The 12,535-nt window shown below is 43.0% G+C and overlaps 1 protein-coding gene across 8 annotated transcripts in view; it reads left to right on the top strand.

The window, feature by feature from the left end:
* Positions 1-12,535, top strand: part of CD58 (CD58 molecule) — a 63,337-nt gene that overhangs the window by 14,062 nt on the left and 36,740 nt on the right. For all 8 annotated transcript variants that reach the window (XR_003510082.1, XM_027535836.1, XM_027535838.1 and 5 more), the window contains exon 2: positions 7,715-8,008. Coding sequence is in view for 7 of the 8 variants with exons in the window: in XM_027535836.1 (XP_027391637.1) it covers positions 7,715-8,008 (294 nt within the window). In the remaining variant the exon portion in view is untranslated. The remainder of the gene's footprint in view (positions 1-7,714; positions 8,009-12,535) is intronic.

Genomic DNA, 12,535 nt, shown 5'->3' on the forward strand with positions numbered 1-12,535 from the left:
GGTGACTGTGGTCAGCTTCTGAACCTCTCTGAGCTCCAGAGAGCATTACCTTTGAATGCTCTTCCCCATATGCTCAAGCTCATTCCTTTACTTTTTCTGGGCCGTGCTCACTTGCCAGCTATAACTACCTCACATGTAACAGGAACTTCCCTTCTCATTATTAATCATCCCCCTCCTCATACGCTGCTTCATTTTTCTCGATAGCACTTAATACCACCTAATATACTTTTTCATTTAATGTTTTCCTCCCCTTCCCCACCCCCAAACCCCACCAATAATGTAAATTCCAGGAGGGCAGGATTCTGTCTGATTTGTTCAGTGTTGTATCCTAACTGCTTAGTACAGTACCTGGGACATAGGAGGCATTCAATAAATATTTGGTGAGCGAATCAATGAAGAGTAAGGCCTACCCTGCAGAGTTAAGTTGAGGATTTAATGAACCTATCCATCTACCTATCTATTCACACATCTATCTATGTCTTGGACCAAGTACCTGGCACATAGTGAGCCTTCAGTAAAAGTGCTGATGTTGTTGCTATTGTTAAATATTATTATTGAGACTGAGCTGGTCTAGGGCTCATTTGGATGATCTGTTGTTAATATCTAGGGCTCATTCAGTTTGAATTTATTAAGAGCTAGGTTAGAGAAACAAGCTGCACTAAACTTCCTCGGATGAAGAGACTATGCTCTTCTTTTGATTATCTTTGTATCTCAAACCATGGTGCTGGAGAAGACTCTTGAGAGTCCCTTGGACACCAAGGAGATCAAGCCAGTCAATCCTAAAGGAAACCAATCCCGAATATTCATTGGAAGGACTGATACTGAAGCTGAAGCTCCAGTACTTTGGCCACCGGATGCGAAGAGCCAACTCATTGGAAAAGACCCTGATGCTGGGAAAGGTTGAGGGCAGGAGGAGAAGGGGGTGACAGAGAAGGAGATGGTTGGATGGCATCACTGACTCAATGGACGTAAGTTTGAGCAAACTCTGGGAGATAGTGAAGAACAGGGAAGCCTGGCATGTGCAGTCCATGGGGTCCCAAAGAGTTGGATACAATTTAGCGACTGAACAACAACAGCATTGTATCCAGTGAGCATATTCCCATGCCAGGACTAGGGCATGGGGCTGATGGATAGAATTTTTGTGGACTTCATAGAGCAGATTATTCAATATCACAGTGACCAAGACATTTGAGGAGGGTGGCCACTCTCTGTACTGTGAGCATGTGTGCTCATGTCTCCAGAGACTTAGCTTCCCCTCCTAGCTCCTGGCTTGAATGAATCTTTAACTGAATTGTCGTTATGATGTCATACACACAGGGGGAAATACCAAGATTTATATGTTTGGGTACTGAAACTTTCAGGGGATTTTTTTTTTCTACTTATCAAATGAATTTTTGTTTCAACTGCTAAAATCTGCAGCCATGTGGAACCTTGAAAAAATTTTAGGAAGAGAAGGAAGTATTTTAAAATCATATTGTTCGTTTCTAAGAAAAAACTCCAGAAAAAAACCTTTCTTCAAAATCCAGAAGACCGTTAGCTTGTGTTTAAATAATGGAAGTGAAAAAACTGCATGTCCTCAAACCTCAGACAAGGTGTTAACATTGATTAAGGGCTGATGTCCTGAGTGGGTATGCTTATCTGGTGCAGTGCCCTGAAGCCCACAACATGTGGTAGGTGAAACCTAGCTAGACTTGAAGGGGATGGGGAGTGGGGAGCTGACAGACCCTCCAGTCTGGCTGTGGTGCTGGAGGCAGACAGTGAGGAGGAAAGAGGTCTCTTCTGACTGCGTCTGAGGGGTCCCAGGCCATTTATTCTGCAGCTTCAGTTAAGCATCTCCACCTCTCCTTGCTGAGTCTTGGTTCCTCAGCCAGTTTCCACAATGATATCAGTTCAGTTGTTCCATCGTGTCCGACTCTTTGTAACCCCATGGACTGCAACACACCAGGCTTCCCTGTCCATCACCAACTCCTGGAGCTTGTTCAAACTCATGTCCATTGAGTTGGTGATGCCATCCAACCATCTCATCCTCTGTTGTCCCCCTCTCCCCCCACCTTCAATCCTTCCCAGCATCAGGGTCTTGCAAAAAGCTCAGGATTTGGGGTGACTATTAAATTTTGTGATTCTGTCAGGAAGCCCTACATTTTGTATTACATTAAAGTTATATTTAAATCAGTTTAGTTATCACTCAAAAAATATTTATTTACTGAATGTCCTTCATGGGCAATGGGGATGCAGCAGAGATAGAGAATGACCCTGTCTTTGGGGCTGACCTGACTCAGCCCTTCACTGGGATTAAAATTAGTTGCCAACTAATTCCATAAATAACATTTCTTGGAAACTGAGGAAATCTGGCAGTTTCCACGTGCCACATGGGGAGGAGCTGAGGAGCCCTCTCCAGGTGAGCCAGACTTGCTGGGACTGTAGTCTCCACCGCTCCCTTTTGTATCACACCTGGCTCGTCCGTGGCTTCTCTGCTGATTTGCTGGTCTCTGTTTCAGGGTTTCATTTGCCAGTTCTCAAAGGCTCCCATGACTTTGTGTCCTTAGGACTTCTTTTTTTGCTCCTTATTTTCTCCCTGCACGCCCCCTTTAGCTTTTCTTCCTTCCTGCATTTGACTCTCTCTCATCCCCTTTCCCTCCTTACTTTTTCACATGTCACATATTCCTTGCTATCAGATGTGATAAGTGCCGACTCTTAGACCTTCCTTTCAACTTAGTTTCCCTTGGTCTTTAATTATGAAGCCCTATCTTATTTCTTATTGAATTTCTAAATTTTTTTTTTTTTTAAAGCAACAGCATTATGAAACTTGGGTCTGAATTTGGGTTCCCATGTAACATTTTGAAGATCTGGGCTCATTGATATCTTGCTCAAGCAAACCTTCTCAATTTCCTCATGTATATGAGGATGGGTATGGAATAGGGCATGGTTCTCTGGGGATCTGTCCAGCCCTGACATTCAGTGATTTGGGGACCCCTGAGTTTGTGCCTTACCTGTAGGCTTTAGAGATGTGCTTGACTCACAACTAGAATGGTTTGACTTTCTCATTCCCAACAACTGCTGTTCCAATACATTCTAGAAATTGCATCCTGAGATATTGTGACACTGTCTTTAATAACCTTATACCATATAGCAAGCCAAATATGAAGGGGTTTCCTAGATGGCTCAGTGATAAAGAATCTGCCTGCCAAAGCAGAAGACTCAAGAGATGCAGGTTCAATCCCTGGGTTGGGAAGATACCCTGGAAAAGGAAATGGCAACCCACTCCAGCATTCTTGCCTGGGAAATCCCATGGACAGAGGAGCCTGGCAATCTACAGTTCATGGGGTCGCAAAGAGTTGGACATGACTGAGTAACGAGCACACACATACAAGCCAAGTAAGAAGCAGTGGTGAAGAGTCAGACTGAGTTCAAATCCAGTGTCACCACCTAATTCGTCAGTTAATCTTTTTGTGCCTGTCTGCAAAACAGGGTTAAAACAATATCCAGCTTTGCTTCATCCAGCCTAGCATTTCACATGAAGTACTCTGCATAGAAGTTATAAGCAGAATGACAATATACAGCCCTGATGTACTCCTTTACCAATTTGAAACCAGTCCACTATTCCACGTCCTATTCTAACTGTTGCTTCTTGACCTACATACAGGTTTCTCAGGAGGCAGGTAAAGTGGTCTGATATTCTCATCTCTTTAAGAATTTTCCACAGTTTGCTGTGATCTACACAGATCAAAGGCTTTTAAAAACAATACCTGCTTAATATTGTTAAGAGGATTCTCTGAATACATATTTGTAGAGCTCTTCCAACTGCCCAGCAGATAGTAAGTGCTATAGAAGTGTTTGATTAAATAAACTAAAAATAGCAGTTAACCTGAATCTCAAGACTTAAGTGAAAATGAGCAGAGGATTTTGTGGCTGGGAGTTGAGGGGGGTGGGGGGGCCCATTGCATTAACCCAGTAGTTAATGATGACCATATTTTCTAAATAAAAAATCAGGTCACTTTGTCTGAAAATATTTGAGTTCCACTTTGGACTTCTAGCCCTATGAGAACTACCAAACTGGGTGTAGTGATGATACTTTGTAAGACTATAAGAGTTTTTGCAATTGGAAATTACCACTCTACATATTGGTACTAGGTACCTTCATATCTTACAAAGAAAAGATCATTCGATATTCTTGAAAACAAATAAATCTCCAGTAGTTAAAAAAATCTGTCTAGTATAGAATATCTGTTTAAGCAATCATTGATACATTTTTCCCCTCCCTCTATCTCTCTCTACTTTGCAACAGCGAAAAGGCACTCCATGCCCAGTTCTCACACAGTCTCACAGTGAATCATTGAAAGAAAAAGAAAGAAAACCCTGTTGAAAGCCTACTTCATTTCAGCCATTGTATAGACTCTCAGTCTTATTTATTTTATTATTATTATTTTTCTCTCAGTCTTATTCAGACCTCAAAGCAACCTTTTCTGGGAGCCATTATGATTTTCATTTTAGGCTGAGGAAATCTAGCATGGCAGGAACTTTTAAGTATTTATCCTGGGTCCATCTGGCTTGAAAGCTGGGGCCCTTTTCATTCTGCCCTCTGGCATAGTAAGGTAAGCATCCCAGTGGTCCCTTTTCTAACCACTCACTGTTAGCAGCAAAGTAACCAACACTGCTGATTCCTTTCTTTAGCTGATGTTTGCTCATTCATTCATTCGTTCACAGTGTGTTACCTTGAGGAAAAACTCACTCGCCTTTCTCCTGTTCTTTTTCATTGGAAATGATTGTATTAGTAACTTACTTTAGGATCAGTCTTGGAGGTGCAACAGAAAAGACTTTACTATAGGAAGGAGAGGGTAGACTAGTCTCTGCAAATGTGATGATTCCCAAATCTGTACCTTCCGCTGTGAGCCCGAGACCTGTGGACCCAAGACAGCTCCATGTGGATGTCTTATCAGTTGCTTATGCTTAGCAACCATCAGTCAGTTGATTGCTGGGTAAGGACGGGAGAGGAGCGATGATGAAGCAGGTAGAGGAAGCATTGCCTCCAAGAAGGCAGGCCCTGAGTCAGGAAGGTGTGTGGCATGTGGGAAGAAATAAAAGCAGTTCCGAATGGCTGGAAGGAAGAGAGCAAGAGGGGAACGGGTGGGGAATGAGGCTGGAGAGGCAGACAGGGATCAGATCACAGTGTCTGACCCTTGTGAGTGAGTGAGGGGCTGGGCCAGGTCAGGTCTGTTCTGGTCCCTGTTTCCTCATCTGTGATACAGAACTAGCAACATGACTGCACAGGAATGTAGAGAGGATTAAAAAGGTACACAAGAGTATGGGAACATGTAATGGCAGAGGGTAAGCACTCAATAACATTTTCTTTCATTTTTCTTAGTTCCCTGTCATTGCACCTGTGAAATGGGGGTGATTTAATCATGGGGATTTCTTTCAACTCAAAATGACTGTGATTTTTTTCTCAACCGGTCTCCCCATTTTCCACCATTAGCTCCATTTCTGACTTTTCTTTTCCCTGTGCTCAAGCCCAGGAAACACCCCCCTGCCTCACGCCCCCCGCTCCGCCCCTGAAAAGACAGAAGCCAGCATTATGCAGCCAGGAAGAAGCGATTGAACTCAGACCTCTTCTCTTCTTCCACCACCTTGCTTACTCTCATCCATTTATTCATTTACAAGACATTTCCAGCCTCCGCTATTGTGTGTGGTTAGACTCTCACACCTCAAATCTTACTCCTGTTCATGCCTTTTCACTGGCTCTGGTTGGGTGGGAGAAATAGTGCTTGACCAAGAAAGCCCACAATTGGCCTGTTTAATATTTTTTATTTTTCTTGTACTCTTTCAGTTAATCCTGATTGTGCCTCCAAAAATTTCAATCAGTGAAGTTTTAATTTGTCTTGAATGTCTTTCCCTTAACAGCTGCTTTTCTCTCTTAAGAAAGTCAAGTCTGGAGCAAGATGTTTTTAAGCCCATTTTGGGGTATCAAGAATATCCCAATCTAGTAGTGATAGTCAATGTTTGCCAACTGGATTGATGTGGAGGAGGCGGGAGGCTCTGATTTGAAGCATGAGTCAGTTTCTTTGCTGTAAATACTCCCACTGTGGTGGATTTCAAGCTATCAACCAGACTTTACTGAATGGAGTCCAGCAGGAATGGCTACAGTTGGCTCCGACGTGCCATTGCACTCAATCCTTGAGACCTTAGACTTCATCACATCCCCCAACTTTCTTCTTAGTCATTCTGATTTCATTTAGTGGTCAGCCAAGAAAGAGGCCTGACAGTCACAATTAACTCCTCTCATCCAGTCACTAAATCCTGTTCATTTCTCTCTCAAATGTCAAGTCTGTCCACTTGTCCATTTCCACTGCCTAATCTGGTCTCCTGATCCACCATTCTTTCATTGCTACCACACTGACCTATTTTCTGGCTTCTCTGCATCCACACTTGCTCATCAACCAGCATCCACTGTGCAGACAAAGTCAGCCTGCTGAAATTTAAATTATATCATACCAGTCTTCTGTTTAAAACCTTTCCGTGACTTTCCTTGCAGTTACAATAAAGTCCAAATCCTTAGCTTATCTTGCCTGACTCCGCCCAGCCCCTCACTCCCAGACTCTGTGATCTGGCCCCTGGCTGCCTCTCAAGCCTCATTGCCCACCCATTCCCCCATCTTGCTCTCTTCCAGCCATTTGGAACTGCTTTTATTTCCTCCAACATGCCAAGCACGTTCCTGACTCATGCCCTGACTCTTGTCTGCCGGATCATCTTTTCTACCCGTCCTCTTATCTCGCTGACTTCTCTTATCTTCCAGTGCTTTGTTATCCTGTGTCAGGTCAGCATGATCTCCTAGGAAAGGCCCTTGACTGGGTGGTTCTCCTTGCCTGCTCAGTGTCTTCTCCCTTGAGAGCCTGGAGCAATACCTGTCTTGTTCGCCACCCTTTCCCCAGCATGGCCCACAGTACCTGGCATGTAGTTGGTGTGAAAGTGAAAGTTGCTCAGTCATGTCCGACTCTGCGACCCTGTGGACTACACATTCCTTGGAATTCTCCAGGCCAGAATACTGGAGTGGGCAGCCTTTCCCTTCTCCGAGGAGCTTCCCAACCCAGGAATTGAACCCAGGTCTCCTGCATTGCAGGTGGCTTCTTTACCAGCTGAACCACCTATGGTGCTCCAGAAATGTTGAATCCATTTCTTGGATTTAGGCAGACCCCAGTTCCCTATTTTTTTTTTTAATTCATTTAATTTATTTATCTTACTTTTGCTTATGCTGGGTTTTCATGGCTGGGCGCCAGCTTTCTCCAGCGTGGTATGCAGGAGCTATTCTTCGTTGCCATGTGCAGGCTCATTCTGGTGACTTCTCTTGCTGTGGAGCACAGGCTCTAGGCAGATGGGCTTAGTAGTTGCCTGCACCATGTAGGAACCTTCTCGGACCAGAGATCGAACCTGTGTCCCCTTGCATTGCTGGGTGGATTCTCACCCATTGGACCACCAAGGAAGGGCCCCCCACCCCGTTTCCTATTAAAGAATAAACTCTACAGGGTTAAGCATGTTCTACCTCCTGTACTTTTTATCAGCAGTTATCAGCTTCGTACAAAAAGTAGCTAATGAATAATTTTTACCACTAAACTTAATCATTTTCCCTTGAAAAAGGCATCTTGAAAGATAGTTTCCTATTTTTGATCAAGTCATATTATTTTTCCTAATCAATTTCTTTCTTTTTTTTTTTCCTCTCTAGATTTCATCAGCTGTTCTCAAGAAATTTATGGAGCTATGAATGGGAATGTAACCTTTTACGTTTCAAAGTTTCACCCGAGTACAGAGATTATATGGAAGAAGGAGAAGAATAAAGTTGTAGAATGGGATATACAATCTGGACTCGAAGCTTTTCAGTCTTTTAAAGATAGAGTTTATTTAGACATTGGGTCAGGTAACCTCACCATCACCAGGTTAACAAAATCAGATGAGGGTCTGTATGAACTTGAATCCCCAGGTGTTAGAAATAAGTCCGAGTTCCACCTCAAAGTGATTGGTGAGTATCCATAAATTTGTTTGTTCAAATAGCAAATTTCCAAGTATTTTAGGAGACTAATACTAACCAATGGTTTATGGGACATAAAACAATGAGCTGTATCACCTGTTGTCAGGGTTTTTCTCTCTTTCTGGTACCCAGGAGCCACTTTTAGCTCCCTGTCATCCTCTCAGTGAAGAGAGGATGTGACTGAGGTCGAGAGAACAGCACAAGCTGGCCACAGCCGCTGGCAGCAGCATCACTTGTCTTGCCGGGAATGTTCTGAAAAAGTGTGTAGTGGCAACATGAACTCAGAACTCTTTGAACACCTGTGAATTGGAGTTCGTGCTTCCTCCTGCACCCCACACAGGTGGTGGGATTTTATTTTCCCTCCTCTTACCACTTTAAACTGGAACTGGGGATAGGATTCAGGTTCCTCTGTGCCTCTCACTAATGCTTCCTGGTTATTCTCTTTCCCCCATGTCTAAAGCACTTGCCTTGTTACCGACTTCCAGAGGCTGATGGCTACCCCTACATGTTTGGTTTTTTCCTCCAGTTTTATTGAGAAATAATCGACATTCATCACTGTCTAAGTTTAAGGCATACAGCATGGTGGTTTGATTTACATGTATTATGAAATGATTATCACAGTAGGTTCAGCTAACATTCATCTTCCCTTGCTGTTCTCAAATGTCCTAGTAATGCTTTGTCTCATAGCTGCCTTTTGTGTGCTGCAGCATAGCTCAGCTCAGCCCATTCCCATCTCTCCCCTCTGATGCATCACAGTTTCCACTCATCTTATCCGAGGTATGAGTATAGTTCTAGGCCTACTTCCTCTAGGTTAAAGGCTGTCTTAGGAAGATCCAGCCTGTGACAAAGTGTGTAAGATGGTTTCCAGGGGGTGAAGTAGAGACAGAGTGCAATATAACAGTTCAGGTCTGAGTTCCCCACCTCCTGTTTGTGGTGGTCTCAGTGGAACAGGATATGATGATTAACTGGATGAACAGCTGTCACTCACCAGTTCAACTACTGAGTGTTGGTGACATTGGAAGGAAGAGAGAATTTCTCTCTTGGTCACCATTGTAACTTCAGAGCCTAGCAAAGGACTTAAGTAGGTAATAGGCACTCAACAGATATGGAAGCAATTGATCTGGATGGTGGGATGTACAACTGATAGAAATGGGTGCCCTCGGACTGGGTGACTGGTTTGTCCAGGAGATTATGAACTCCTTTTAGAAAAGTGAAGCTTGTTAAGGTGTACAGGCATCCCATTAGAACCAGCTGATGCCACTGAAGAAACAGAATCTTTAAAACCTGCAAGTTGGGGATCTAGCAGTTTAGAGGGCAAACAAATGAAAAGATTGGCTCAGATTTTAAATTAGAATTGAATGCTTCTTAAGAGCCCCTTTATAGAGTTTATAAAACTGAGTTCAAAACAATTTCTCTTTTTAAAACTTCATGAAATGTTTAAAAGTATAATTTTAAAGTAATTAAAATTTTAGAATTGCCTGCTAACTCAACAATGGTGGTTGATTCTGATAATTAAGCCAAGTGGACAGTTCTTAGGAGGCTCAGCAAAGGCCTGGGGAGGCGCAAGGTGCAGGGCATGTGAGTTTCAATCAGGAAGCAGTGAGTAATATTGGCCATATTAAATGTGTCGACTTCAGGTTCTGGTTTGGGAATCTGGGTTTTAGCCTGTGGCAGTCAAGAGCCTGGGGAAGGAATTGGCAGCCCACTCCAGTATTCTTGCCTGGAGAATCCCATGGACAGGGGAGCCTGGCGGGCTGCTGTCCATGGGATCGCACAGAGTCAGACACAAGTGAAGCGACTTAGCATGTATACATGCATTGGAGAAGGAAATGGCAACCCACTCCAGTATTCTTGCCTGGAGAATCCCAGGGATGGAAGAGCCTGGTGGGCTGCTATCTATGGGGTCGCACAGAGTCGGACATGACTGAAGTGACTTAGCAGCAGCAGTCAAGAGCCATTGCGTCTCATACTGGAGCAGAGAAGTGTCTTAATGAAATGTATTTTTGGAAGGTTAATCAGATGATAGCAATTTATGGTGGATTAGGAAGAGGAGACCCCAGGTTGGAAGCTATCATGATCATCCTGGTAGACAGAGGTGTTGGTAGCAGATGTTTGGAAAGGAAAGAACCAGAAGGTATTTCCAAGTTAGAGTTAATAAAATTTAGATTTTGGTTATAAAAATATATATCTGAATGTCAAAATGATTAGTCACACTTTATTTTTTTTTTTAGAAATGAGGAAGTCATACTTCCATGAGGGTTTGTTAAGACTGAAATAATAAGACTCAGTAGCCTTCCGGAGACACCAGACCCTTTCAGAAAAGATATTTTAGACAGGGGGATTTCCTGGTACCTCCTGAGTTCAGGGCATCTTTGTGCTTTTCTAGAGGTGAACATCTGGCTTTCCTCCTTCCTTCAAAGTCCCCTTAAAATTGCCACCATCAACGTTTCATAGTTCTTCCCCATCCTCTTACAACCTTTATTGCATGGGGGCTGGTAATGTTCATATAAATAGGATTAACTGCTCTGTCCTTAACAAGTCTGGACTGGTATATGACTTTTTATTAAGGGGTATGTATGAAAATATAGAAATGTCACCAGATATGTGTAAGAAATTCTCATTTCTTACAGAATAGTGAGCTCTTAATTCATTAACTATATCAATTAACTAAGTTGTCCTATGGATGAAGTAGGCACATTTCTTGCTGGTTGTTTAAGGGACAGATATAACTAATGTTTGTTAGATTATAGCTGTGGTAAGTCCTGTGGGCAGCAAGACATTGGCTGAGTGTAGTCAGTCACTCAGTCGTGTCTGACTCTTTGTGACCTCATGGACTATAGCCCACCAGGCTTCTCTGTCCTTGGGATTCTCCAGGCAAGAATACTGGAATGGGTTGCCATTTTCTCCACCAGAGGATCTTCCCAACCCAGGGATCGAACCCACCTCTCGTGTCTCCTGCATTGGCAGGAGGGTTCTTTACCACTAGTGCCACCTGGAAAGACCCAGCATTGGCTGAACTAGATCAATAAGCTAGAATCTGTAACAGAACATGGTGAACTTTTCATCTTCCGAAGTAAAACTCTGCCCATTAAACACTAATCCCCCCTTCCCTCCTGTCTCCCTGTTCCCTGGTAATCATCATTCCATTTTCTGTCTCTTTAAGTATTTGGCTACTCTAAAAACCTCCTCTAAGTGGAATTGTACAAGATTTGTTTTTTCATGACTGGCATATTTCACTTAGCATAATGCCTTCAAGACTCACCCCTGTGGTAGCATGTGTCTGAATTTCCTTTCTTTTAAGGCTGACTGCAAATGTGATTTTGAATGATCATGGTTAGGATGGCCTGTGGTTTTCCAATAGGCCATGGGATTCTAAAGTGATTATTAGAATAGGCTCCAGGTTGACTCCTTGAGCACTGGGTTCAGCCCTCATTTCTGCTCAGGACCTGGTCTTGGCCAAACCGTGAGGCATGGCTCCTGGGCCCTCCTCACCCTCCTTATCCCTTTAACCTTGAATGCACGCTTTCCTGACACCTGTTTCTGCCACGACTCACTGTGTGTCACCCTGCTTACTGATAGCAGGTACTCTGCAGTGAATACACACTCGTGTGGTGTGTGTGTGTACGAGTTCTTTAACGAAAGAACAAACCTTAAGACAGCATGTACTTAATAATATGAGCTAGATTAAACCTAAAACTTGAAGAAGCCCCCAAACAGAAAGGAAAGTCATGTATGACTCAGGTCTAACAAGACAGGCTGGGTGTTTTATTTAACTGAGCCAAAGATAACTCAGAAGGAGAAGACGAGGGCAAGATGAATTGTATATATTTGTTTTTTAGATTATTCCTTGGAGCTTGGGTTCCTTTGTCTTAGAAAATATTTTAAGTGACAGTATAGTATCGCATCATCTTGATGGACTTTACTTTGCTTTTTAGTATTTACAAGGTATTGAAATTTTATTATCCACATGCAACTTATAAGGTGTTGAAATTTTATTATCCAAATGTGTCCATGACCAGTTTTTGTATATTTTTTTTCTCAAATCTCTTATGATTGGTTTTAGGTGGAAAGGAGAGATGCAAGAAGGTGTATGAATTAATAAATGAACCAGTGATTGATACGGTCAGCTCATTAGCTTTGAGGCTTTAGAGAGAAATGATGGTGCATCATGACTTGTGTCTTACTCATCCTCAAAGGCTACTGCCTTAGCCAGTAGCAGGTGTTTCTAGAAGAAACCTGGGGGTGATGTCTCTAGACTGGCAGGCGTGTGACATGTGCCACGCCCTCCTCTGCCTCTGAGTGGGACCAGCCCACAATATAGCTCCTCAGAACCTTTAGCAAACTCATTTGAGTCAGATGTCTTGGAATTCAGCCTTTTTCAGATTTTAGAAAGGTGATATAAATGATCTCCTCTGTGTGTGTGAGGAAGCACTTCACTTAGTTAATGGGGAGCACCTTATACTCAAGCAGGTATTTTTAATAAAACATGATAACAAATATTTGTGAACAATCATTTGG

Source organism: Bos indicus x Bos taurus, chromosome 3 (assembly GCF_003369695.1).
Source record: "Bos indicus x Bos taurus breed Angus x Brahman F1 hybrid chromosome 3, Bos_hybrid_MaternalHap_v2.0, whole genome shotgun sequence".
Taxonomy (NCBI): Eukaryota; Metazoa; Chordata; class Mammalia; order Artiodactyla; family Bovidae; genus Bos; species Bos indicus x Bos taurus.